Genomic DNA, 25,542 nt, shown 5'->3' on the forward strand with positions numbered 1-25,542 from the left:
GAAACTATACACAGAGCTGTCAGTGAAAATGGGAAGCAGTTTTCCAGACATTACCCTGGAAAACTTGCTGTTTGAAGCTTCAAAATCCTGTATTGGTCAGCTAGGCAATAGGGAAAAAAAAAATATTAAGACTACTTCAAACTATTTAAAGACTTTAAATAGAAGGTTCTTTCCATTTTCTGAGATGAGAGTGAGATGATTAGGTTTATATCTTCAATGTTTCTGTATTAGTTAAGAGTTACAGACATGCTAGAATATTAATGCTGAGATTTTTGTGCAATCAAAATTTCTATAGAGATCTGTAAAAAACACCAAATATTTTTAAGTTTCTCAGTAAAATTACAAGATACAGTAATGTGTAGTCCTGATATTTTCTCTTCCTCTGAGTTCAATGTACAATACGTAGAGTGCAATCTGTTCAGTTCTGAACACACCACAGCAGTTGCATGACAGGATGAAGGGTAAACAGTAACAACAGGAATGCTAACAGGGAAGGAATGGTTCTTTGACCCATTAGGTAGGTCACTAGAAGCTACACAATAATTTTTATTTCTCCTTTACTAAAGTTAGAGAAATCTTCTTTATGAAAAGCTCCTGCCACTTTCGACTGAACAGCATTATAGTGCATTGACATAAAGGATCCTTTTCATGCTTTTGATAAAACTTCTCAGTTAAATTTTCAAAGCTTGGGTTTTTTTTTTTTTTTGTGTAATATTTAACCAATTTATATTAAAACAATTTCTCCTATTTCTGACAGTTTCCAAATTATAAACAGGGTGTCATATGATTCTACTCTATGAACATGTTATAAATACCTTATCAATATAAGTTACAGTAAAATTCCTAAAGTAAGATGAACTATGGAATGTTTCACGTGAGCCTGCCAGCATTTGGAAAGAACTTAAAAACCTGTTTTACATGTTCAGTTTTGGTCTCATTTTTAAAAAGCAGGGGTTTTTTTCCAAATGTGTTTCAGGTATCTTGCTTTATATTTAGGGATTCCTTGTAATCAGTTATTGTCTATCTAGTGATCATTAACTGCATGGGTCAGTTGTATAGCTAATCGTCTTTGTAGACAAATCTATTCCTTCTTAAAGACCAATAGAGTTGTCACAATCTTTTTCAGTGAAAATTTTGAGTATATATTTTATTATCCCAGTGGGAAAATTTTTATGAAGACTCCAAATTCCACAAACTTCCTGTATGTATAACTTTACTCATTTTAGTTCTCAGCTGAGTATCTTTAAGGAGTTATAAATACAGGCTTACAGAACAGAACAATTCCAGATTTCTGGTCTGTGATATCTTTATTCTTAGAAGTCAGTAATTAGTATTTATTAGTGAATGTAATAGGGTTCTGTTTACATTTCTAAGATGTTCTTTGCAGTTTTATAGATCAGAAAAGCTAACATTACTCATTATTATTCCTCTAAGTTATATTTTAGTTTGTCTTACTGCCTAATATAATTAGAAGTAGTCTTGAATAAAATATTACTGAAAATTAATAAGGAAGATGGAACTGAACCATTAAACTTCAGGAAGAATAGAAATAAATTTAATGAGGTAGTGCTGTGATGGTATTTTAGCTCTTGTGTAAATGTTTATATGCAGATTTTTGATAGTCAGATAGGAAAAAGTGTTTCTGCTCTTCATAGCCATCCCAGGAAATGAATGTCTGTTTAGTCCATCAGAAAGTTTAGTTCGGGTTAATTCTCAATGGGGATAGATGAGTATCTGTCAAATAAAATATATGCTTGAACTATTCTAATGTTTTAGCAGCTGCATTTAATACGGATTTCATCCAGTGGGAAAACTACTGTACAGCTACCTAATCCTCTTTTCAAATTGCACACTGAAGAAACAATAATGAAATCATTAGCTGAAGTACTGGGAATAGACGCAAGAAGAATGTTGTAAATGATACTTAATCAAACACTAGAAAAGCTCCCGTTTTTTCCTTTTCTTTGTTTTCTAAGCTAACTTTAGAATTGATTAATTGGATATAAAGGCCAACACTGTAGATTTTTCTACAGAACTACGGATTATTTGAGATGTAGGGATGATAGTGATCCCAAGAAGTAATGTAGTCCATATCCTGCTCTAGCAGAGAAACAAGTGTACCTACAGTCTTCCTCAGAAATTATTCTTGATCCTGTTCTTAAAAATGTCCAGTGCTGACTATTGCTCAGCAACCCTTGATAGATTGCTCTAGTTTTTAACTAAAAGTATAGACATAGTTTTAGTTACATGTTTAAGTATATCATGGCAGGTTTTGTAATGTTGGACTCAATAATCTCAAACGTCTTTCCAACCTACTGATTCTATGATTCTATGAATTCTAATCTTCTTTGTTGTAAATAATATTTCTATTTGTGTCTCATGAACACTAGAAAGACTTCAATTTAGTAATATCCATTTTTATATTTTGAAGTTATTACTATGTCTTCCACCCTTCCCTCTTTTCTAGATTGAACCCAAATTATTTCTGTTTTCCAGTTTTTCTAGTGAGAGAATTAATCCCTTTCCACTGTCTTATAAGTCGTTGTTCTATTAATATATCCCAAGAGGAACTGTACTTTCTGCAGTTTTATCGACATTATTTATTGCTGCCAAATTTTCTTATTGTTTTTGTATTCCAAACAATTTTCTCCTCTATAGCTGCTCATCTTCTGGATCTCTGCCTAGTTCAAGTCCCCATTTTGGGTCACTGCAGCTCCCCTGGCCTCGTGTCTACAAATTGGTCGATGTTTGCTTGGTGGAAGACAGCACCAAGCAAGCAGCCCATTTCCTTAATCCCATACTATGTGAAGTGCTAAAGAGACAACACAAGGGTGGTATGAGAGGGTATTACCTTGCGCAGCATTCTAGTCTTGGTAGATAGAGAGTTATTGTAAATGGAAAGATAACAGTTAAATAAGGTGTTCAAATAATTGTGCCCTGGTTTTGATTGTTTCAATCTTGTAATAACTTACTATTATTAATGTTTTACAGGTAGATAATGACAATTACAAAGCTCAGTTTCTGAAGACAAATGATGAGGGCAAAGTCTTAGAAATTTCCGATTTAAAAGCATTTACAAGGTATTCTGTAGTAATCATTGCCTTTACTGGGGATGTTAATGCTGCACTCATGGAAGGCAAGGCTAGTTCTCCAGTAATTGTCTCCACTTTTGAAGCAGGTTTGTATTTTTCCCTACTATACATGTTTCAAACTTTGCAGTTCTTTCATCTGAAAAATAAATGAGAGTTTTGAACACGTGGCACACTTGTAATGCAGATTTGTTCTCACAATATTTTTTCTTTAATATCTAACAAGGTGGCAGTCAAGCAAAATAAAAAAGTCAACAAAAAAAGGGTTGGTAATAATATATACTAAGATTTACCTTTAGTAATGCAGAGATCTTAACTTGCTTCATGTAAAATACGGAAGTGTGGAACAGCTGTCTAGATTGCTTTTGTAATCATTGAAGAGATGTCCTAGCTATATTAGCATTTATGTACAAGATACTCGTCTGAGGAAGGGATGACTCTCCCCTGCAGTCATGGTTGTTTCTCTTAAGAAACTGTTGAAAACTCTATACAACATCCTTGGTCTTGATGCAAGATTTAAATGTATAAAAACTAAGTGAAGTGAATCCTACAATTTATAAATTTTACCTGTACTGACTTGAGGACACAATCTGTATATTCTTAGTGGAAGGAGATTGCTAGCTAAGGCACATGGAGATCTGTGCTTGAGTCAGCTGTTCCACAGATTGAAAACAATCTGAAGAATGAGGTAGATACTAAAGTGACTAAAGTTGCTGATGTTATTAGGTTACTCAGAGAAATAAAAGAGAGATGAAAGTAAATAATTGTGCAAGGACCTCATGACACAGAGAGCCTATGTTACAGAAAAGCAGATAACATTTGCTTAGGAAAATATGCAGATGCACATGGGGGAGAGACAGTCCTAGCTTTTCATACGTAGTTCCTGGTTATGCTCTGTCTACCCTCTTTGCTGGTTTTGAATTGTTCACTAACGGTATTTAAACAAAGAAAAAAAAACCCAAAACAACAAAAAATACCTTCTGAAAAGTTATAGAAGTTTTGTTTCATTGAAATTATCAACTGTATAAACTGTAATTTTTTTGCTGTATGCTCAGGATAATTTCAGGTTTAGACATACTACACAGTGATTGTATTTATAATTTATCTTTCTTTGATATATGAAAACCCAGTGTCCGATATGATATGATATGATTTGATATGATATGATATGATATGATATGTATGAATCTGTGTAAACCTATCTATCTTTCTAATGCCTTTAATACCTTAAAATCTAAGGTTTTCCTGACCTGTTTACATCCCTGGAGGCTGATATGGTCTTTTACCGTGGTAAAATTAAATAATTTAGGTGGCAGCTGGGTCTGTTGTGTGAGCTATCTTTTTTTTTTTGGTAGCTCTTTCTCTTATGTAAAAATAACATAACATGTGAAACGTTAGGAGGTGCAGTAACCTTGAGGAGGAACAGTTATTTGGTCCCTTTCATCATGTCTCCTCTGGTTTGTACAGTCTAGCACATGGCTGACTTAGGAGCCCTTTACACAGACTTACTCCAGAGAACCCTGAGTAAGCATTTGTTGGCTGGTGTAAAAAAATTGGAAGATATAACAACTGCATCTAAATACTTGCCTGTGGGAATGTGTTGACTTTCAGTTGCTTGATTTCGCTGTTTAGAGGTCACAGTACATACTGCTCTGCTCAGGTAGAGCAATAAATATTTAGCTGCCTGGCAAGAATGTTACAGCCCTTTCTTTCAGATGGAGACATGGGGAAAATGATTTATAGCTTTGCTGTCTTGAGAAAAAGCTACTGGAATAAGCATTTGACAAAAAAAACTGTCTTTGGGAAAAATGAATGTGTCTGGGCATCGGCTGGTGGAAAGTTTTTTCCTAAGGAGAGAGCTGTGATAAGCAGAGACTGCACTTAGGAGTGCAGTCTTTTGTTTGTAGGTTGGGAGGGAGCTTGCTGTTGACAGAGGGCTTTCAGAAGGGGATACTAAAGACTAACACTTGCTTCTTGCTTGTCAGCCCATGCAAGGATTTGTTTATCCCGGGTGTATTTCAAGGTCTAATGATGCCTTCAGCCTTTCTGAGTAGAAAATCAGAAGAAACTTTTCTGAGCAGAGGCTACTGAGGGTTAGCTAATCATTATTTTTAATATTTGTAGCATTAAATGCTATAATTAAGAATAGGATTTCACTAAGTATTTAGCTTTTTATTGACTTTATAAATATTTACTTATGCAAAAAGCACTTGTGATGTTTTTAATAAAAACAGAAATGCTGATGAAATAATACCAATAGGCAAAAACATAAATTATAATTTTTCAGATTTTACTCTAACAGTAATGGTAGTAAACTGATTAAGTGTATCATTGAAATACTTATTTCAGTGCCTGAAGACCCACCTAACAATATAACGTTTCAGAAGATACCAGATGAAGTAACAAAGTTCCAAGTAACATTTGTGCCACCATCTGAACCAAATGGAAATATACAGGTGTATCAAGCTATGGTGTACAATGAAGATGACCCTGATGCCATCCAGATCCACAACCTTAGTGTCATTGGTAAAACAGATCAGTCCGTCACTGCCATGATAGAAGGACTCAAAGGAGGAAACACCTATAATGTTAGCGTAAGAATCAATGCTTTTTCTTTGGATTTTTTCCTTCAATAAGAGTGAGAGATGGGTCTGAATAGGAATCACAAGCCTAGGCTGAATATGAGATTTTCATGTGGAGAATGTTAGTTGGGGTGTGAAGAGAACCAAGTCTGTGGAACAAGGAGAGCAAGAAGATGGTGGAGTTTGTGTGAGCAGGATAAATCACTATTAGTTAGCTTTGTATTCTGGACCGCTGGTTCATATGCTAGCGAAGCAGCCTGTCACACATTCTCACAAGTATGAGACTAAATCTGTCTCTTAATTCCACTGCTTGCATTGCTTATTTGGCTCAGTCGAAAGGTCTGGCTCTGCAAGGGGAGCCTGCTAAAAGGATGTGCATAAGTCCTTTTAAATAATCAGAGACTAGCACATGAGAGGAGGCAACATAATCCTGTAAGTGGGCTTGTTTTTCTCCTTTTTGTAAGAGCTACATTACAAGCAATGAATTGTTAATGCATGAGCATTGTAAAGAAATATGAACTAAGTTCTAGCAATGTGTGAGTGACAAAAGGAGTGTTCCAGCACTCACTGTTGCTTTAAATATATCCAGATTTGGCCAATGTGAAGCTATTGCAGATAATCATTAAAACAAGTATTGCTTTTTGGTTTTTTTAAGGTGTATGCGATTAATGGTGCTGGTGCAGGGCCAAAAATTCAATTGAAAATAACCATGGATATCAAAGGTATGTCTCACAAAGTACACTTTAGCTAAGATCTCTATATATGCTGAAGAAATTGCTGTTCTACTTGTGAGTACACAGCTGTGTGCCTTTTTTATTTAGAGGCCACACAGTGTAGGAACAGGAACACATAACTAATAGTCTTGAATTTCTGTGCTGAATTTTGCTGCGTATCACTGATCATTTGCTATTCGTATCTGAACGACACTGCGAACAATGTGCAGACTCAGCGAAGTAATCATATTGACTTCAGCATTTTAGTTATGATCAGTAAACAACTTAGAAGAATATCGCAGAGGAATACAGTATTACAGTTGTGGAAATACAGTAATTGATTGAAATTCATGGAAAATCTAAGATTCAGTGTTTCTATTATTTTCTCTTTTAATTAAAAACTGATATGCAGAGGCATTTTATCACAAGACAGTTTTTAGCGGCTTAAGGCATTAAGTAGTACATTAAGTTGTTCCTAAAAATATGCTGAAAATATGTCTTGCATAGCATAGCTACGTGCCTGAACAAAGTACTTGTAGTGAAAACATTTTAAAACAAAACTCTGTGATATATCTTTGTTTGAAAACAGAACCACCACGGCCTAAAAAGAAACCAGCACCAGTTTATGATACCAATGGAGCATTACTAGTTACAGACACAACAATTACGATCAGAATGCCAATATGTTATTACAGTGATGATCATGGCCCTATCAAGAAGATACAAGTTCTTGTTGTGGAAGCTGGAGGTAGAATTTCATAAGTTCTCTCAAAAATTGTTTTCTGTTTTTTAGATTTCTTTATTTTCATGCTGTTTGTCTTTCCTCTTTTTTTTCTTTTCTTGGGTCTCGATAATTTCGTGTTAGAAAACAGCTAACAGTCACTTTAGCTGTGGCAACAGGATTAAGGCAAAGTATCTTTCAAAATACCTGTGGGCTGGGAACTGGGTTTTGGGAACACTTGCCAACAAAGAGTTATCAATGATGTTTGAAGTTACTGATATTATTCTGGCCCTATAGTCATCATTATATTGTCTTTTGTTTCCTTTTCCTTAAATATATATATATATGTGGTGTTTTGGAAGGTTAAATAAATCTGAATTATTAGGGAGTTTTTTGGCCAGGTTTTTTGTCAGGTGCTATTAGTGTTGCCTGTAAAAGAATGTATTCATGTGCAGTCAATATTTCCATTTCCCAAATGGGGGGCAGAGGGATTTACATAAATCCCTTCTGTAGACTGTGGATTAGAATATGTATTCCCTGGTAAGGACTGATGAACATTTACTCATATGAACAGTGCCATGATACTCTTTTGAGTAACTGCCTACCAATGTGAGTGGGAGTTTCATTATAGGACATCATATGGTCTGGCTTACTTTACCTAAGAAGGACAAATTCCAAGTATTTAATTCCCTTGTTTTTCTTGCTTTCAAAGTATAGAAATAAAGCATTCTCATTAAGCCCTCCACCTTTTTCTGAATCTTGTGTTTTAACACTAATCTTACAGACATTTACTTCATAGCTATTTCTGTGAAAATTCCCTTGAAGTGACAGATATGCAAATACCATGCAGCATTTTGAAGATTTTTCTCCTAAGTTGTTTAGTACTGTCTACTTAGAGGAATCTAGGAATTTCATTTATGAAACAGTCTTTACACTCTTTAGAGCAAACACTTTTTACTGTCATGCTCAATTTCAAAGTCAACTGGCTTACACGAGTGGTATTCTGTGCAGGCAGAGCTTATGCATGATTTTGCCACTGAGATTTTCTAACTGTGATTCAGTCAACTTATTGTGAGTTAGCAAAATATAGGTAGTGTGGATAATAAGGAAGTTTGGGCTCAAGTGCAAGTACGGTTGTAGATCTAGTTGTGTAAAAGACAACAGTATCGTGTTAAGCTCTTAAAAAACATAATTTCCTATTTAACATCTTTAATTACAGCCTGGTTAGAATGTATGCTGTTTCTGATTATTTCTTTTCTTGACAACAGCTCAGCATGATGGGAATGTTACTATGTGGTATGATGCCTACTTCAACAGACCAAGGCCATATTTTACAAATGAAGGCTTTCCAAACCCACCGTGCATAGAAGGAAAAGAAGATCTGAGCAGCAAAGAGGAGATATATGTCATAGGTGCTGATGCTACATGTATGATAACAGGCAGTCAAGACAAAATATGTAATGGCCCACTGAAACCAAGAAAGCAGTACCTGTAAGTACATTGTCTTTATGTTTGTACAAATGAAAGATTTAGGTGAAATATAAATTTACACAATCAAGCAAAACATGTAGTTCAACTGTGAAAAGGTGGAGATTGAAAAGATCTTCGTGTATCTCTAATTTTAATTTATTTGGCTGAGCATAAATAGGGAGACAATTAGTGTTTCAGGTAACAGAACACGCTTACTGTTTTCCTAAATTAAATAAGTTCAAATTCAAGGTAAATAATTCATATAGTTAGATTCTACATTTAAGATACTGACACTGATTCCTTGATGTCTGTTGTAATGTCACTTTAGCAGGAAAATAATTATTCCAGTTTATATATACTAAAACTGAAAAATAGTTTTTAGTTTCTAAATTGAATGATATTTAAGAAAATACACATGAACTTTAATATCATTAGTTTTCCTTGTCTTATTTCACAGATTTAAGTTCAGAGCAACTAACGTTAAAGGACAGTTTACAGATTCTGACTATTCTGACCCTGTAAAAACGTTAGGTAAGAAGCGTGTCATTTACTAAAATACTTCTCTACTTTTAAAGAATCTAGACAATTCCTTGTTTCCTTTTAGTAGAGTGGTTTCCCTGAGTTATATCATCTCTGTTTTTGTTGAACCTAGCTTAACCAAGATGGCTGAGGAAAAATTTCTGTCCCCCTGTATGTCCTTTTGAGGTTGTCAAGAGGTCTTACCTTAGCCTGGACTGTTGAATTAAGAAGCACTATTGTAAATTTCGTTACTAGAGATAAAATATCATTTTACTGGGATAGCTCATCTTGCTTGATGAACTGCCAGAAGCTGTACTGTATGTGCAGTTTACCTCTGTGATGGATGTAGAGCTATCCCAGTGAGCCTTGTATAGGACACCTCTTGACTGCAGATCGTACCCTGTAGTGACATCTCATCTGAGGACGTGACCGTTTAGCCTTTCATCCTTTAGATACGAAAATCAATATTAATTAATAATATTGTTTATAAAAATCTATCTGGTTCTGTTGTCACTGATCAATATGCCAGCTGTGATGGGGTCTCAAATCCAGCATAAATTCCTCCACGGCAGTGTTGATCTTCCCCTAAAACTGGGAATGAAGATTCTCGTAGCAGATCGCAATAAGATCTGTAAGTTATTTTAATATATTGGTAAGTCAAAACTTACTTAGCTAAGCATTAGCCCTGACTTTCTGAAAAGGGATCCCAAGACAACTGGATGAGTACCCAGAAGAATTTTAGTGGGCACATATTTTTCATTTGGCATTCATCTTCTGTGATATGAGCTCCCTTATTCATCTAATCCATGTTAGAAATTTGTTACATGATCTGATACTGAAGGTCCTGAAATGCTAATTCACTACCTGAGTATTCTGAAAGGAGCTGGCACTGTTTCTCTAGCCCTGGATGTTTTGGAAAGTGCAACACAAAGGTTTTCTTTCTATGTTCTGAGTTTAAAAGTTCTAAGACAGTGAAGCAAATATTTTGTCCAATAAGGGAAAGACTGTGTGTCCTTTTAGCAAAAACAAGTCTGCTGGAAATTAGTCTAACTATCCAGTCCTCTGGGCAACTTTCTCCTTTGTAACAAATGTCTGAAATGCTTAAAGAAATTGTGCTTTAGTGCCAGGCAGACAGTGTTATTCATTCAGTTCTGTATTGTTACTTAAAACTTTCTCCTTTGAGGCAGATGATAAAGAAGTAAGATCTGCTTGTATGCTGAATAAAGTATAATAGGAAAAAAAATGGACCTGATAAATTCCTTAGATATCTATGGCTCCTTATACCCACCCAGTGCCCCTGTGCTGAAGTTTAACAAGCAAGCACAGCTTTTAAAATGGGCACTACAGCAAACTCTCGTCTGGCCTTAACTTCTAAATTATTCTTGGAGCCTGTCCAACAAGAAACAATACTTAAGTGGAACAGATGATTAAAAGTTGTTTCCATGGTTTCTTACAATTGTTGTGAAACCAGCGTCCAACTGATAAATCACAAGTGGTGCAGGTACTGCAGTTGAGAGGCCTTGAAGACACAGCACTGGCAATGCCATTGGAATGACGCCTTAAGTGAATAAAGGAAGTTAAATTTTTTTCAGACACGTTTTCCTTTGAGTCCCATAACCTGAGGAACATTGCAAAAGTGTTTCCTTATAGAGGATACTTTGGTTAAACCAGCTTCAAACTTGCTTCAGAAGCATAGTCCAGAGAACATCACAGAAAGGACAGTAGATGTTCAGTAACTGACCAATTACTTCTATTCCACTTGTAACAACAATACCTTTTCAGAAGAAATGTATGCTACCTGAAATAAGAATTGAAATTTTAAAGCAATTATGTTTTTGTAATAATCACTGAAATTTTTGTTTTTCCAACATTACACTTCCGTTTTAGTACACAAAACACTGCTTTGAATTTTAACAAAGGTATTCATGATAGTTCAGAGAACCCTACATTATTTTGATTCACAGGTCTGCTTATAGATATGTAAGTCTTTGATCTGGAAAACCAGAAGGCTATCCTTCTATCTGTGCAATTTAATACTGCATGTTAAGTATGCTTGAAGCAGAAAAACATATGGAAAACCTGTGGTAGCGTTCTCTATGACAGTCATCAGGTGCTCTTTCCCTGGCTCCTGTTAAACGACAGGAATTTTTCTAGGGAGGAACTCTGAAACAGACACTATTGGAATACACAGCTGCAATAATGTTTTTTAAATTACAGTAGAGGAAACATTTTAATATGGTGCTCCCACTCAACTATTCTTGGAGTATCACAACTTTCCTCTTGCGCTGGAGAAGTGGAGTTTCTTCCTTATAACCCATGACCGATATTGCAAAAGTAGTGTCCATACTACAATGAAAGGTCAGGATTTTTCCATGGGATAAATAAGATGTGTAAAAATTACTGTTTAAATTTCTAATACATCAAGGCAGCTTCTAACCTTTTAATAAGCTCTGATAGGTAGTTCAGCAAGTCATTGCATGGCAGCTGGTAGTCCTGTGTAAGTGTAGACTTTTTCCATGTGAAATACAAAGCTGATGAGGCAGAAAATAAGATGGGTTTTCCTGACGCCGCCTTTTTTGTGTAGAAACCCACCTTATAACAATACATTATTGCAGCTTGTTATCCTTGATGTATAGAGTTGCAGCGCCTCGGAATTATGCAACAAGATGTCTTCTGGTTTGCCTCCTTTCCCTTGCTCATGATCATCTCTACAGATGCGTGTAGTCCTTCTCGATTGCAAAGAAGTAGAACATGGGGGTTTTGTTCTTGGTGGGTATTCTGCCAGCACTGTTTTATTTAATAACATCGACAATGTTTGGACTGGTGTTAACTGTAGGGTTTAATATTTACTCCACTGTTTCATGCAAAAAAGATGGAACTTTTGTAGAGGTTCCTCTGGAGGTTCTGCTGTTCTTCTTCCACTTTACTAACATTTGTGCCTTATCACAAAGCTCAGTGAATGACAGTAATTTTTTAACGCCTTTTCTCCTTGCAACATTTTTTATATACTTGCTTTTCATTTCTATTGTCTTTCCCTGGCCTAAATTTTCTTACCTTATAGTGTCCAGTGTTGTATACGAAACTTTACTAGTGCAGTGGAAGAATTATTTCAGGTGGTTTGTAAACTAAACCTAATTCTGTTGTCTGTCCTGTCACAGAAGCATGTTATAGATTACTTATGTTGCTTTCTGTCTACATTAACCTCACACTTACTTCTGATAAATTTCTACCTAACCTACTGTTTACTATGCTGTGTTATTGTAGCTGATTATTCTTGCCTACATGTAGAACCACGCCCTTGATCTTACAAAATTTTATCCTACTGTTTTAAGATCATTTCTTCAGCTAAATCAGGACAATTCTGAATTTTAGTCATGTTCTGAAATGTACATGCAGTCCAGATCATCTGCAATACACTCTCTAATCTAAAAATCAGAGCCTCTTGAGAGAAACAAAGCGGGAACTTCAGTGGTATCCTGTGTGTCCTTGGGAGGATGTTGTCTCTTGAGTGGGAAGTCTCGATTTCATATTGCAGGAAGCAGAACATTTTTCTGTTCTTCCTGGGAGCTGGAGAGGAGCTAGATTTTCTGCAGTAGATCAGTGAGTCGAGGTGAATGTCAGCACAGGTAAATAATACCAGCAGTAGTAATCCTTTGCTTTTCTTATTTTCACTTGCCTGCATGAATCAATGGTCAGTGAGGAAAATTGATCCAGAAAGTTCAGATCCAATCACTAGGTAGGTTCCTTCAGCACCTTGAGGAAACTATCTCTAAAAAGTATCTTTTGGTTTGTGCCTATCAGTGATGGCCTCATAGCTTTAGAGTTGTTGCTCTTTGTTTTTCCCTTCTGGAGTTTGATTGCTCCTGGGTGCTAAAGCACTGAGTCTATTCTTGGTGCTCAGAGGCATAAGCATAAGCTCAGCTCAGGCCAGTGTTCAGACCGATGTTACTGCAGTGTAGACCTACTTTAACCTGCTAAGCAGGTAAAAACGAAAAACACCAGGGGTTGGCTGCATGTATAGCTGTAGAGATATACTACTAGCATTATGGATTACATGGATTAGCACTTGCATAGATCAGGAATTTTTTATCTAAATTGTTTCTGGTTTTGTTATATTTTCCTTTCCTGAATTCTTCAACTGACACAAAACAAATGCAGTTGTACAGACAGAAAAGTGTCTGTATCTCATTGCTCCTTCATTTCATCCTTTCTGAACTGTAAAAATTGTAATGAATCTATGAAATATTAGATTTCCTCTTTCTGTTGCAGGTGAAGGACCGTCAGGAAGATCAGTAGAAGTTATTCTTGCTGTTACTTTGTGTATACTTTCAGTTGTTCTTTTGGTGGCTGCAGTTTATGCTTTTGCAAGGTGAGATTTATGTATCTGACCATGCCATGTTAGCAAGTACTCAAAAGTGTTTTAAAGAGGAGTTGAAGCAGTCCTAGAGGTGGACCTATTCTAAATGTCTAAAATGTCATTTCAAAATTTATTACCTTTTTTTTTTTTTTGTGTGTGTAGAAATTTAGGGAGGGACTCACAAATACTTTAGTCTAGTGAGGTTAACCTCCATAGATAAAGGAGAAAAAACATGTTTTCCAGAGGGTAAATCAGAGCGGTGCCCTTTCGCACCCACTTCTCTATTGACTCGAGGATACAGATCAGTGTCAGCTGTTAGTGTGATGAAGTTAGTGTGATGGCTAACCCTTTTCATGGCTTGATTTGAATATTCCAAATTCTGTTCTCTATTTTATTAATAAATTTATCAGTTAAATACATTGTAGTTTAACATGTGAAAGGGAAATTGACTGCTAATAAACTGTGAATCAAATGTTCGTGTAAAGAAGCAAACTGAGTACTGCATAATGTTGGTTTACTCATTCATCGAAAGTTCTGTTCTTCCTCAGCTGCATAATTCAGGCATTGACAAAGAATTTCTGTAGGAAAACTAGAAGAATATATATACTAGATTCTTCCCATATGAATTTTAGACAATATAACTACCAGACTTGACTAAATTACACTGTTGGAGGGGAGAGCAGGATAAAGGACAAGGAAGGATTCCCAGCAAATGTTTTTCAGTTTCAGCCTGCCTAATCAAAATGCTGACATATATGTCCTTAAGTCTTTTATATACTTATTTTTCACTATTATTTTCTGGTTAGAATTCGGCAGAAACAAAAAGAAGGAGGCACATACTCGCCACGAGATGCTGAAATTATTGACACTAAGTTTAAACTGGATCAGTTGATCACAGTGGCAGACCTGGAACTGAAGGATGAGAGATTTACACGGTAAGTGTACTCCTTAGGCAAAACAGTAGTCCAAAGGGGCTGTAGCCATGACCCCATACTGACCTTTGCTTGTTTGGAAGTGTTTGTGGTGTTCTTATTTACACAGGTCACTGAGATCCTCTTTCAAAGAATGACCTCCATCCTCAAGACACTTTTCACTAACTTTTAGAAAATCACTTAATCTTCAGCTCTTTTTACAACACGCTAAAGATCTAAGTGCAAATCACTGTTTAATTGTCTTAGCAAAAAAAGGCTACATAATTTTGAACATGCAGAATTTCTGAGGCTTTTTGATGGCCCAATGTTTTCTGTAGACTGCAAACCTATATGAGCATTTTGAAAAATTTAAACTCCCAGCCATCCCAGTCAACCAATTCAAGAGCAAATCTGTCATTGTTTTAATTGACATTTAGAAAGCATTTTTTTCACAACGGGATTTGCATAACATCTGGGTTTCTGTGGTGCTCGGCACACTGGCTATCCTGACATCTGCTCCTTTAAGATATATGCAGCAATTCCAGGCTATTCCTATTTTCTGTGCGACAAAGAATCTTGTCACAGATATTTATCAGAAGGAAAATGGCTCTATTGTTCTCCAAATTAATATAATGATGATACTCAATAATAAATGACATCCAACTGAGTTAGAAATGTTTGGTGAACATTCTTTACCTGCCTGAATTTTCCCTGCTGTGTTACAGATGAAACACGGTGGTAGGCAGACTTCTTAAAGATAAGAAGCCTAAAACAGTCTTGCCCTTGCAGTCAGGCATCCTACTGCTGCAGACTAGGAATAGCTGGAAGATGAAAGGTTGTAGCTGTTGACCTGTTTTGTTTGAGTGTGTATATGCCTGTGTGTGGTATAGAGTGAGTTGATTGTATGTACAAACCTGTTCAAAATAGTGTACACAGGAATGGCTGCTTGTAGCAGATGAGAAAACATACTATCAATCATCTGGAAATTATCGACATAATGGATGTGGTATGTTCTGTGTGGGGCAGATGTCATTCGGATAGTGTTGTTTGGTACCTTTTAACAACAGTGAAAAAACATTCTCTAAAGACAGAACCAGTACCAATGCACTGTAATAACTGTGACATGTGTAAATGATCCGGATGGATCTTCAAAAAGGCTTTGTTTCCAGACTGTTAGCTGAATAAGAATAGTACTAATTTTGTTCATATACTAAAGTGTTAATGGATTTTACTTCCAGATACTCTTCATTTTTCTTTAGACGCAAGGAGATATTTGTCATCCAGTAAGTTTTCCTATTGCTGAAGCAACATGGTGTGTTTTCCATTCTGTTCTCTTAACCTGTGTGCTACCATACTATATTGAGTGAGATAGCTCATCAAAATGAAACATCAGTCTTTGCAGCTACACTAATGACAAGCAGGAATATTTGTCATCATGAAATCTTGTTTATTTTTAATCCCTAATGAACAACAGTTCCACAATGATTTTTAAATAAATTAGGGTAATTTTCTCATGGAAATTATAACACATTATGCCAATATAGCACTGATATATACAACCTTTCTTTGAAGCAAATGTGACACAAGAAACATACTGTTTCTTTCCTTTGGCAGCTAGAATGTACATACCCAAGATAAGTTCTCTTTTTTTCTGAACTGTGTTTTGTACTTACACTGTAGCTGGTTTGTACTAGGCCACTACAGTCTCAACAACAAATGCACATTGTCAAATCCTTTATCAGTTTCCTGGGTACTGTTCTGCCACTTCTCTGTCTAAATTATATGTGGTTTGGATTTGGACAAACTTTACAGGGTAATTGCCATCTATAATATCTCATACTTACATGCACTTTATAAAGTGATTTATGCACAGTAAGGCCTTTACTGAACAGTGCTTCGTCAATTTTATTTATATTACCCTTATTTTAATGAGTCAGTCTCACATTTTAGTTTGCGGTTTGTCATGTCCTTCCATCTGAGCTTTTCTCTTTCCTCCTTCCCCACTCCCTTAATGGCCAAAAGCAAAGGCTCCCTTCTGCAATTCTTGTAAGGTATGTGGTGCGGCTATTACAATTTGGATTATTGTTTTGCAAACAGTAGCTGCACTGAAGCTACAGCAGAATCCTTGCCCAGATCCTTTGCTGGACATTACAACAAATTGTTGGGAGTTTGAAGTGCAGGCACTAACTGAGAGTTCCTCAGGACATAATTCATCCATCTTTTCAATTGGAAGTCAGTAAATATACTGTGGGACCCTACTAGGTAACATAAACATAGTAAAGAGGGGCAAGGTATCCTTTTCTTCTCAAAACTGTTCGCTGCCTGCTTTCAGACTTCCACAGTTACATCACAAAAGAACTTTTGCCTTTGGGGAATAGCTGTATAAAAGTCAATCACAGTCCCAGTTCTTATGTTGTCCTTATCATAATGATTTGTGGTTAAAGCAGTGACATGTTAGCATGTTAGGTTATCATATTACATGATGATAACTACAGTGTAACCTTCACAAATTTACCATGCATTAGGAATGGAACTGCGCATCACTGCATCTGCATAATCTAGTGCCTTACTTTGGCTGCATTTGTTCTGCTATCGCAGCTGTGTTTGTAAAGCTTGCTGTGTTGCAGGATCCTGGATGCAGTTCATGGTATCTTTTAATTTTATGAGGGAAACATAGATGGGCAGACTGTTTCCCAAGGCTGGCTTGTTTATGTTTCTTGGATTGCAGTAAATCAGCTGAAATCTGGTGTAACTAAGTATACTACATCCCCTGAAAGGGTAGTGGGAAGTTTGTGCAAAAATCTTAGGTGATAAAAGAGCACTATAGATTCTTTTCTGTACCTACTAATCTTCCCATTCAATGCTTATTTGAAGGAGATGCTTTCAAAACCAGGTGTTTTGTCATTTCTCAGCCAGTATATTATTTATCGTGTCAGCTACAATAAATCGGTAAGGGAATGGACTTGCAGCTGACACAGTTCATCTACACAATAAAGATACTCTACCTTGCTCCAGGAGGTCCTTCTCGACTGTCTTTCGTACGTTGCCTTTTTACACATTCTCTCATACTTAGTGGATTGTGGCCTATGATCTTGGCTCATACTCTCAGAAAATTCATGCAGCTGGTATCAGATGTTCTCATAAAAGGAGTAGAAAAAGTTTTTTCTGTGCTCTAAGAATGCGATTGGAAATAATTTCATCATTCTTAGGAGATGAAAAATTCAAAAGGTTGTTCACTATAAAGTTCAGTGAACCAAAACTCAGCAAGTGTTCAGCATAGGTTAATCAAAACATTTTATTTCACACTTTTTTATAATTTTTTTTTTAGTATTACTTATTTTGCGTTACAAAAGTCAGTTTAAGTAGAAAAACCATCAAATTTAGAAGTGCAAAGTATCTTATTTTGCCAATTTTGAAACTCTTTGGGGGGTCAACACTTGTTTGAAATCAAGAAATTCATGGCAAATCCCAGTTCCCTGTAGTAATTTTTTAACATAACAGACATCAGAAAGAAATTTACTTGAAAAACTTCAGTGTCTGAAAATTAGTAATACTAGCTAGTATATATACACCATCTCTCAGAAAGTCTTTGTTAGGCAATCACTTAATGAGATGCATTTTCAAGTCCTTCAATGAGAGCTGCCTTATGAAGCCAAAATGCTAACTTTAAGTGTTTGCGACAAATGTTGATCTTCGTGGTGGTGGAAATGGTATGGGGCAGCCAACAAGAGCAAAAAACACCTCTTGTTGTAAACATATGTATCCCATCAGTCTAAACTGGCTTAAAGGTCTGTTCATTAAGCGCACTGAATAGATGTAGATGGGGGCCCCTCACCACTTACTTTATGTAACTTGTCCACAGGGTTTGGTAAGTCGCATGTCATAGCAGACATTCATCTGCTGTGAATAGATTCTGTCGCTGAATTTTTGGGGTGTTCCTGGTTTGGCAAGAGATGGGTAACTGCTCCCTGTTTCAGGTGCTCACCTAGAGACAACTTCTCTGGCATCCTAGTTTTGCAGTGGTTTCTGCAGCAAGAATGAAGCCATGTATGTCCCTGCTTCTTAAAATCTTTCCTTAAGAAGTGGTGGATGCTTTGATGCTTCTGTTTCATTCTATGTGAGACAACTTGCCAAGAAAATGGAGCACAGATTCAGAAGAAATTTTTCTGAGTTACAGACACTGTAACCCTTGCAAATATCAGGTGATTAGAACTGTTTATGGAAAAGTATTGTATATAAAATTATTGCCTTATCTCACCTTTCCTATATATTGTGCATTCAGGAAGTGTCTATATTCCAGGTAACACTTTTGCACACATATTACTTTCTCTAGACTAGCTTGTTTCTTCTTTCTTTGAGTGAGGATAGGCATGGCTCCTTCCTTGCCTTTTTCTTCAACAAATTTCCCTTTAAGTTTCCCTAACTATCAAAAACTTCCTGAGCTTTGTATCCCAGGAATACAAGACTTACAAATATACGTGTTCTGGTACAATAGAAGAAATGACCGTGTGTTCTCTTTCCTCAGACCTTTAATATTTAGGAAGGGTTAAGCCACATATTGCTTTCAATTAACTTGCTAAAAATTGGTTCCTCTGCTAGTCCTAGGAAGTGTCAATGGTGCTTATGAGTTAAGCCTTTTGCCTACATACTCATTTCTGCTGTTTTCTATTTGGACAAAGTTTTCATTCCCTGTGGATTTCAGATGATTGACCCAGAGAGAAAGCCGAGTCTGTGTGACAATATGGTCTTCAGTTACCACTGCCAACACAAATAAATGGCTTCTTTCTAGCTCTATCATGAGTAATCTGAGTGGGATTCAGGTTTTTGATAGACTTCAAAAAATCCCACACATGAAACAATATACTGTTTTAAAAGAAAATCAGATTTAAGGCAATAAACCATTCTTTATCTTAGGAGAATGTTTTTCTTTCTTAGTTTCAAAGTCAGACAAGTGGGAATCTGGAATTGTCCAGCTGAATAATGGAAATTTGCAACTTCATAGTTTGGTTCTAAATTGTGTTCATCGAGGTGGAGTCACATCTATACTCTTATGTTTATTAAAAAAAATGGGAAAAAGATACAGGTAGATAAGTGTTTGTTCATTGATGAAATACTGTATGATTATTATTATTATTATGATATAATCCAAGTCAAGAGATTTGGAAAAAATTAGTTTTTGAATCCTGAGGGTGCTGAAAGTGAGCATAGCTGCAAGTCTTCAGTGAGCATACAAAATTCATCTCTTCTGAAGATTGTTACACAGCAAAGCCAACATTTTTGCCACAAGTTAGACATTAGTTCTCCTACAAGCATTTAAATTCAATCATCTTATTTTCTGAGCTGCCAAGCCACTGCAATGTACACTTTCTACCAACAGCAGTGTGAGAGTTCAGTGGTGCTAAAAATCAAATTCTTCATGTAAATGCCCATAGATAGGTTAACATGTAGATCTGTAAGTGCCTTACTTCTTAAAAAATGTTTACTTCTTGTGAAAGATAGTATATGATTATGCCTTAAAAAAATAATCTATTATTAATCTTAAGAATTAACTAGAAAGCAACGTATGTCACACTGTTTAGTTCCTTTCCTGAGATATATCAGTGCTTTACTTTCCTGCTTTGAGTGAAAGCAAATATTGTTGAGTAAGGTGCTGTTAACGGTGCTGTTTGTCTTCTATGTCCTTTGCTATTGGACCCACGTACCTTCAGCACAGAAGCACTAAACTGTATATCCAGGCTGCTTATGTACAGCATAAATGTTATTTTTATTACCTAGTGACCAAACTGCATTCACATACTGCAAATCAGGTGCAGTAAGCCTCTAACTGCTGTCAATTCAAGAGAAGGAAAGCCAACAGTATTCAAAAAATTACTGGGATGTCAACTGGGAGATGATTTTTTCTTTTGTTCATGGTGAAAATAGGTGAATTCAAAGGGAAAACAAATGTAATACTGCTTATGATTTTGTCCTGGAAAAAAAGCCTAAGAAGAGTTTGTTTTCTGCTCAAAGACAAATACATTTGCTTGCAGTACCTTGGCACAGCTATTAAGAATACTTTTTCTTCAGAGAACTTCAGCTGTACAATGTTGCCAGTGTTACTAGAAGTCATTAATAGATTCTTCTGCTGCACAATGCAAAAAACATAAGTGATACAAGAAGCGCTGGCTGGGTGTCTAAACATTCTGAATAAGTAGAGTTGCATGCTTTGTTGTCTTATTGCCTTCTTTCTCATTCTAAAGCTCTCCTTCTGTTGTCCTAGTACTCGCTTTATGTTTGAGCCTTTTTCTGTGAATTCTTACGCTTGTTTTTACTCCAGTGAGACTGACCCAAGGCTTTCGTAGCCAGTTTGCTTTGTTTGAAGACAACTAGCATAACAAAGGATAAACCACAAAGGCATCTTTAGTAACTTTGAAGTTAACTTTTCTGATGGTTAATAATAGATGATTGAAATATTGTATTAATCTCATTTTACTATCTAATTTAAGATTTAAGTACTTAAAAATAACTTCATAAACCAAAGCATTTTTAAAGCAAGTTGTTTTTTCTACTAAAATTATGACAGCAGCTGGCATTTGTACTTATATAATAGAATAATTTTTGTAATATTTTTACATAAGAATGGATGATTTTTGGAGAAAAAGAAACTTAAAAGGTTTACTTAGAGTTTTTTTGAAGGGACAAGTTATCTTTTAAACTATATTACTTCACACTTTTTGGCTTAGTCTTTTAGGTAAACTTCGTGAGTCTGCAAAAAATTTGGCTTCTAAATTTGTAATGCCGAGACTTTCTTAAAATAGATTCAGAGGTGATGATAAGGACCAAGTTTCAAGGCCGTCTGAAAGTACCCTGAGTATAGATGCTCATGTAACATCTTCATGAAACCTGCTGTGGTATCAAGTTAAGATTTAATATGTAGTACAGCCTTTAAAATCACTGTGCACCGGAAAGAGCAGAGAAAAAATAAAAAAATGAGCTTGAAAACAGGCACTCATTTTAAAAATCTTCAGAAAAACAGCCATAGTTCTTTGGTTTTTGTACAGGCACACCAAGATCATGAATCATCTGTGACTTATTTTAGGTATCTTCTTAAAATGAGATGAAATCACACCTATTTCTCTTCATTGATTTTAAAGGAATCTAGAGTTACTAGCTTAGAAATAGGTGTCTGTATTTAGCCAGATGAATCTGATCTTTATGTTCTGAAATGGCCCTTAGACGAATGATATTGAGTACATCGTGTAAAATGAAGTCTGTCAATGTATACGAAGTGGTGTGCTGGAAGTATGGATTTCCCGCGGGCATATAAGCCCAGAGCAATGTAAAATGATCTGAAGAGAATAGTAAAAACTGTAACCGCCATATCTGCCCATACCTGAGATAAAAAATAAGCAAGACAGTCACTCAAGATGTTTGACTTATAATAGTATTTGAATCTATGAGAGAAATATATCTGTTTTTTTAGTTACTTGAGTGTTTCATCTAAAACCTACTAACATGCACAATGTCAGTTAACTCTCAACTTGCTACATTTAACAAAAATCTCTGTTGCAGGTTACTTAGTTATAGAAAATCCATCAAGTAAGTTGTTTAAAGATTTTTATATTGTGGTCATCTGTGAGTCTCAATGTGTGGTTCCCTCCTCTATGTTTATTAGAAAAAACTCCAAACTGAGTATAAATCATAAAAGCATGACTAATTGCATGGTAACTGGAGAAATGCTTTCTCTCTCTCTGGGGTGAAGCCTGCATGTCTGTGTTTTAGCTTGGGAAGTAATACAAGGATATTTAAACTCCTCAGGGTTTAAAAACCATGTCATTATGAGAATGAGGTCACTGCAATATTTTATATGTCTAAAACCTTGCAATGTATAAAATGTTTTCTGTGCGACAAAGAAGTATTATGTACTTTAGAATGCAATGATAACTTTACAAATTTCCGTTAATGTCAAAGCCTTTTCTTGGAATTCTGTTACCTATAAAAACAATCCTACCAAACAGTACTGTTAAAATTAGCAATGTTAAAAATTTGATGAGGGGGAATAGCGGGGGGAGAAAATGTTTCTGTCTTAAGTGGCTGAAAACAAACCAAATAAGCATGCTGTAACCAGTTTATAATTTTCTGTCTAGAAGCATCAGTTTCTATTGAACTTAAAAACGTTATTAACGAATGGCAGTTCAATAGGTATAAAAAGAATGATAGAGAATTTCCCTATAGGTTTCTAACTCTTCTGTCTTTACTTTCAGGCCAATAAGCAAGAAATCCTTCCTACAACATGTTGAAGAGCTTTGCACAAACAACAACCTAAAGTTTCAGGAAGAATTTTCGGTATGTTGCTAGCAGTTGTCACAACATCGCAAGACCTTCAGTCGTTTCATGTGTCACATTTCATGTCCATTTTAAGCTGGCAAGGCCGTGAAGGACTCTGGCCTTGATAATCAATACCCAATTACCAGGTTGATTGTTTAGAAAGTAATATTACACTGATTTGGATTCTGCAGTCTGCACTGCAACCTGATCAGAATTACTCACCTAAGTTTCAGCAAAAGATGATCTTTAGAATCCGATCTTTGCGAGGACACCATAATATTTATGCTTTGACATATGTAGTAATGCATGTGCAGTTTACCTTAGAACAGTTTATTTAGGAATATTTTTTTAACATATTTAACAGCTTTGAAAAAGTTCCTTTTCCTGAGTGATGATGAGCCCAAAACCACACATGAAACATCCTCTGATATGTTCAGGCCCTGGTCATACTGCCATGGAACTCAGAAATGTTTTTACTTTCTGCACTGCCACCTATGAAAGCAGAAGTTTGTGCATGGCGCTTTGCTTTTTGCTCCTTTGCAAATAATAGGTCTACTTGTCACGCTCTTCAGAGTAGCTTCCATGTGAATAGCCCCCATCTCCTTATGTGAGTAAATGAACTCAGCAAACCAGTCTTTCTTTCTGAAAGGCAACCAGTTTTCAAAATATGCTTACATGTAATGTAATGCATATATACTTTCAAATTTAAATCTCAAATGTTTTCACTGTTTTCATTAAATAAGATTTTTATGGCTATCATATTTTTTCTCAACAATATTTTCTTGTTATTTCAGAATCTTTTATCATCATCATTTTTAACATGTAGTCATTTATCCTCACAAAAATAATTTGTCAGTCTCCAGTGACTTTATTATTATGGATCTGTAGATTTACCATGAATTTCTTACCAGTTGGATTAACAAAAATGAAGACCCAACAACTGGCTTTTCTTCTGCTAGATTATAATATTTCAGTCTCTGAGGGAAAACTAACAAAAGTGTGAAAAGATTAATGGTATTTCCTACAGCTTTTTTGTAATGCTCCTTAGGTTAAATTGGTCTGGATTTAATAAAAAAAGCACCATAAAATTCTCTGAGCAATAAACTAAGGAGAATTTTTTTTCTTCAAGAGCAGAAGTGTTATTTCACTTGAACAAGAGTGATTATAGTTATATTATGTGTGACTGATCAGATGAAAAGTTTTACTAGCAATAACATTTTCACATATTAATGTTCATCACTGGAAAGTTTCTAGTATTCATTTATTTAGGTATGACCCCCTTTGGGTAAGCCCTACAGAATTATAATGCCTTTACACTTAGACAACAGAGTTTTATCAAATGAAAATCTTGGCAATCCATTTCAAATTTAGAGAAATACCGAGGCTGAGGCCTCATTCAACTTATAATCAACAGCTTCATACGTTCCATTATTTTTTCTCTCTGAGCTTCAGCTTCCGTGTTCCTAAGTGTAGTGATGTCTTCCCAGATGGCTTGTCCAAAGGCAGGCTGAATTGCTGGGTAGGTGCAGGCCCTGAATGAAGAAGTTATCCATAGTATCTGTAGCACTTCTTATCAGATGAATAATATGATTGACAATGCACTTGAAATTACATCAGAAATGACAACGCAGACAACAAACAGTAGACATTGCGACCTGCGTTATTTTCATCCATATTCACACTTCAGTTTCATATAAATGACTCAAGGCTCCTACAATGTGTGTAGAACAGATGAGGTCAAGATATAAACCCAGGACCATTATATCTGAAGTATAGAACTAAAAGTGTTGTGCTGAGCCTGCTTGGATTCTCTGCCCATCTCTGTACTAGTAAATTCACGTATGTCACAAACTAGCCATGAGAATATAATCATTAATACTAATAAACTTGTAGTATGTTCCCTGCTTTGAATTTGGACTGTTTCAGCTAGCAGTCTTCCTGGAAAATTCCAAGATATGTTTTGGTAGGTAAAGTAGTCTAGGGATCAATTACAATAGACAGTTCATAGATAACAAACCTGTTTTGGAGTTTTGCTAGCATAGATCTGACTCTTTCCATTTCACTTAGTCTTGGAATCCAGGGACATTCCTGGTTTCATCTAATTTGCTGGACTGACCAAGCTGCTGTGCCTGGAGGTCTCCAGGGTTCAATCTTAGTCCACATGTGTAAGTGGCTTGTATGTAAATATGATGAGAAGAAACTGGGACTTTGGAATGGGTCTGGATCTATGTCTTATCAGAAAAGACAAGTTTAAAGAAACCATAGGGAGATGCAGTAACTGATGGTGAGCACTGCCAAACTGATATTCTTCCAGCTTTCCAGGTGATTCACGTATCTTTCAATGCCTCTGGGAAATCAAGTTTTTCTAGTAACTGGCAAATTATTGAAACAGAAAAAATTCTATAAGAGTTTTACGATAAATTCTGTTCATGAATAAAAAAAGTGAAATAGCTCCAAATGTCACCACAGTGCCATAAAAGTGCTGCAGTAAAGAAAGTACAAATTAATTATTTCCGAGTTTTAGGAGATTTTTGAAAAGAGATATGGTTTCTGTGATGAATATTTATTGAATCTGGGAATCCAATATTTTTTCCTCAGTTCTGGAAGTTAGACTGAAATCCATATTGATGCAGAGAATTGGTATTAGGCTTTTGGGCACTTGTTCAGATATGGAAGCATCATTACAAACCCACAATAATCTGCTTCTCTGTTTCCTCTCTGCTAAAAAGCACTGTACGGCAGTGCTACTTCTATACTTGTTAACTGGCAAGGTAAGACTCAGAGGAGTGAGGCAAATGAGACAAGCTAAAGTTCACATGATACACGCATGATATAGGATTCCATGTCCCAGAACACCTGCAAAATTCCATAGG

General features: G+C 35.8%; 1 protein-coding gene across 1 annotated transcript in view; it reads left to right on the forward strand.

The window, feature by feature from the left end:
• Nucleotides 1–25,542, forward strand: part of PTPRQ (protein tyrosine phosphatase receptor type Q) — a 129,943-nt gene that overhangs the window by 88,090 nt on the left and 16,311 nt on the right. Inside the window, exons 45-54 of the mRNA XM_054056718.1 lie at nucleotides 2,992–3,178; nucleotides 5,439–5,683; nucleotides 6,327–6,393; nucleotides 6,974–7,132; nucleotides 8,374–8,596; nucleotides 9,033–9,106; nucleotides 13,364–13,463; nucleotides 14,258–14,386; nucleotides 21,914–21,940; nucleotides 22,606–22,687. Coding sequence (XP_053912693.1) covers nucleotides 2,992–3,178; nucleotides 5,439–5,683; nucleotides 6,327–6,393; nucleotides 6,974–7,132; nucleotides 8,374–8,596; nucleotides 9,033–9,106; nucleotides 13,364–13,463; nucleotides 14,258–14,386; nucleotides 21,914–21,940; nucleotides 22,606–22,687 — 1,293 coding nt within the window. The remainder of the gene's footprint in view (nucleotides 1–2,991; nucleotides 3,179–5,438; nucleotides 5,684–6,326; nucleotides 6,394–6,973; nucleotides 7,133–8,373; nucleotides 8,597–9,032; nucleotides 9,107–13,363; nucleotides 13,464–14,257; nucleotides 14,387–21,913; nucleotides 21,941–22,605; nucleotides 22,688–25,542) is intronic.

Source organism: Cuculus canorus, chromosome 1 (assembly GCF_017976375.1).
Source record: "Cuculus canorus isolate bCucCan1 chromosome 1, bCucCan1.pri, whole genome shotgun sequence".
In the NCBI taxonomy this organism is placed as follows: Eukaryota; Metazoa; Chordata; class Aves; order Cuculiformes; family Cuculidae; genus Cuculus; species Cuculus canorus.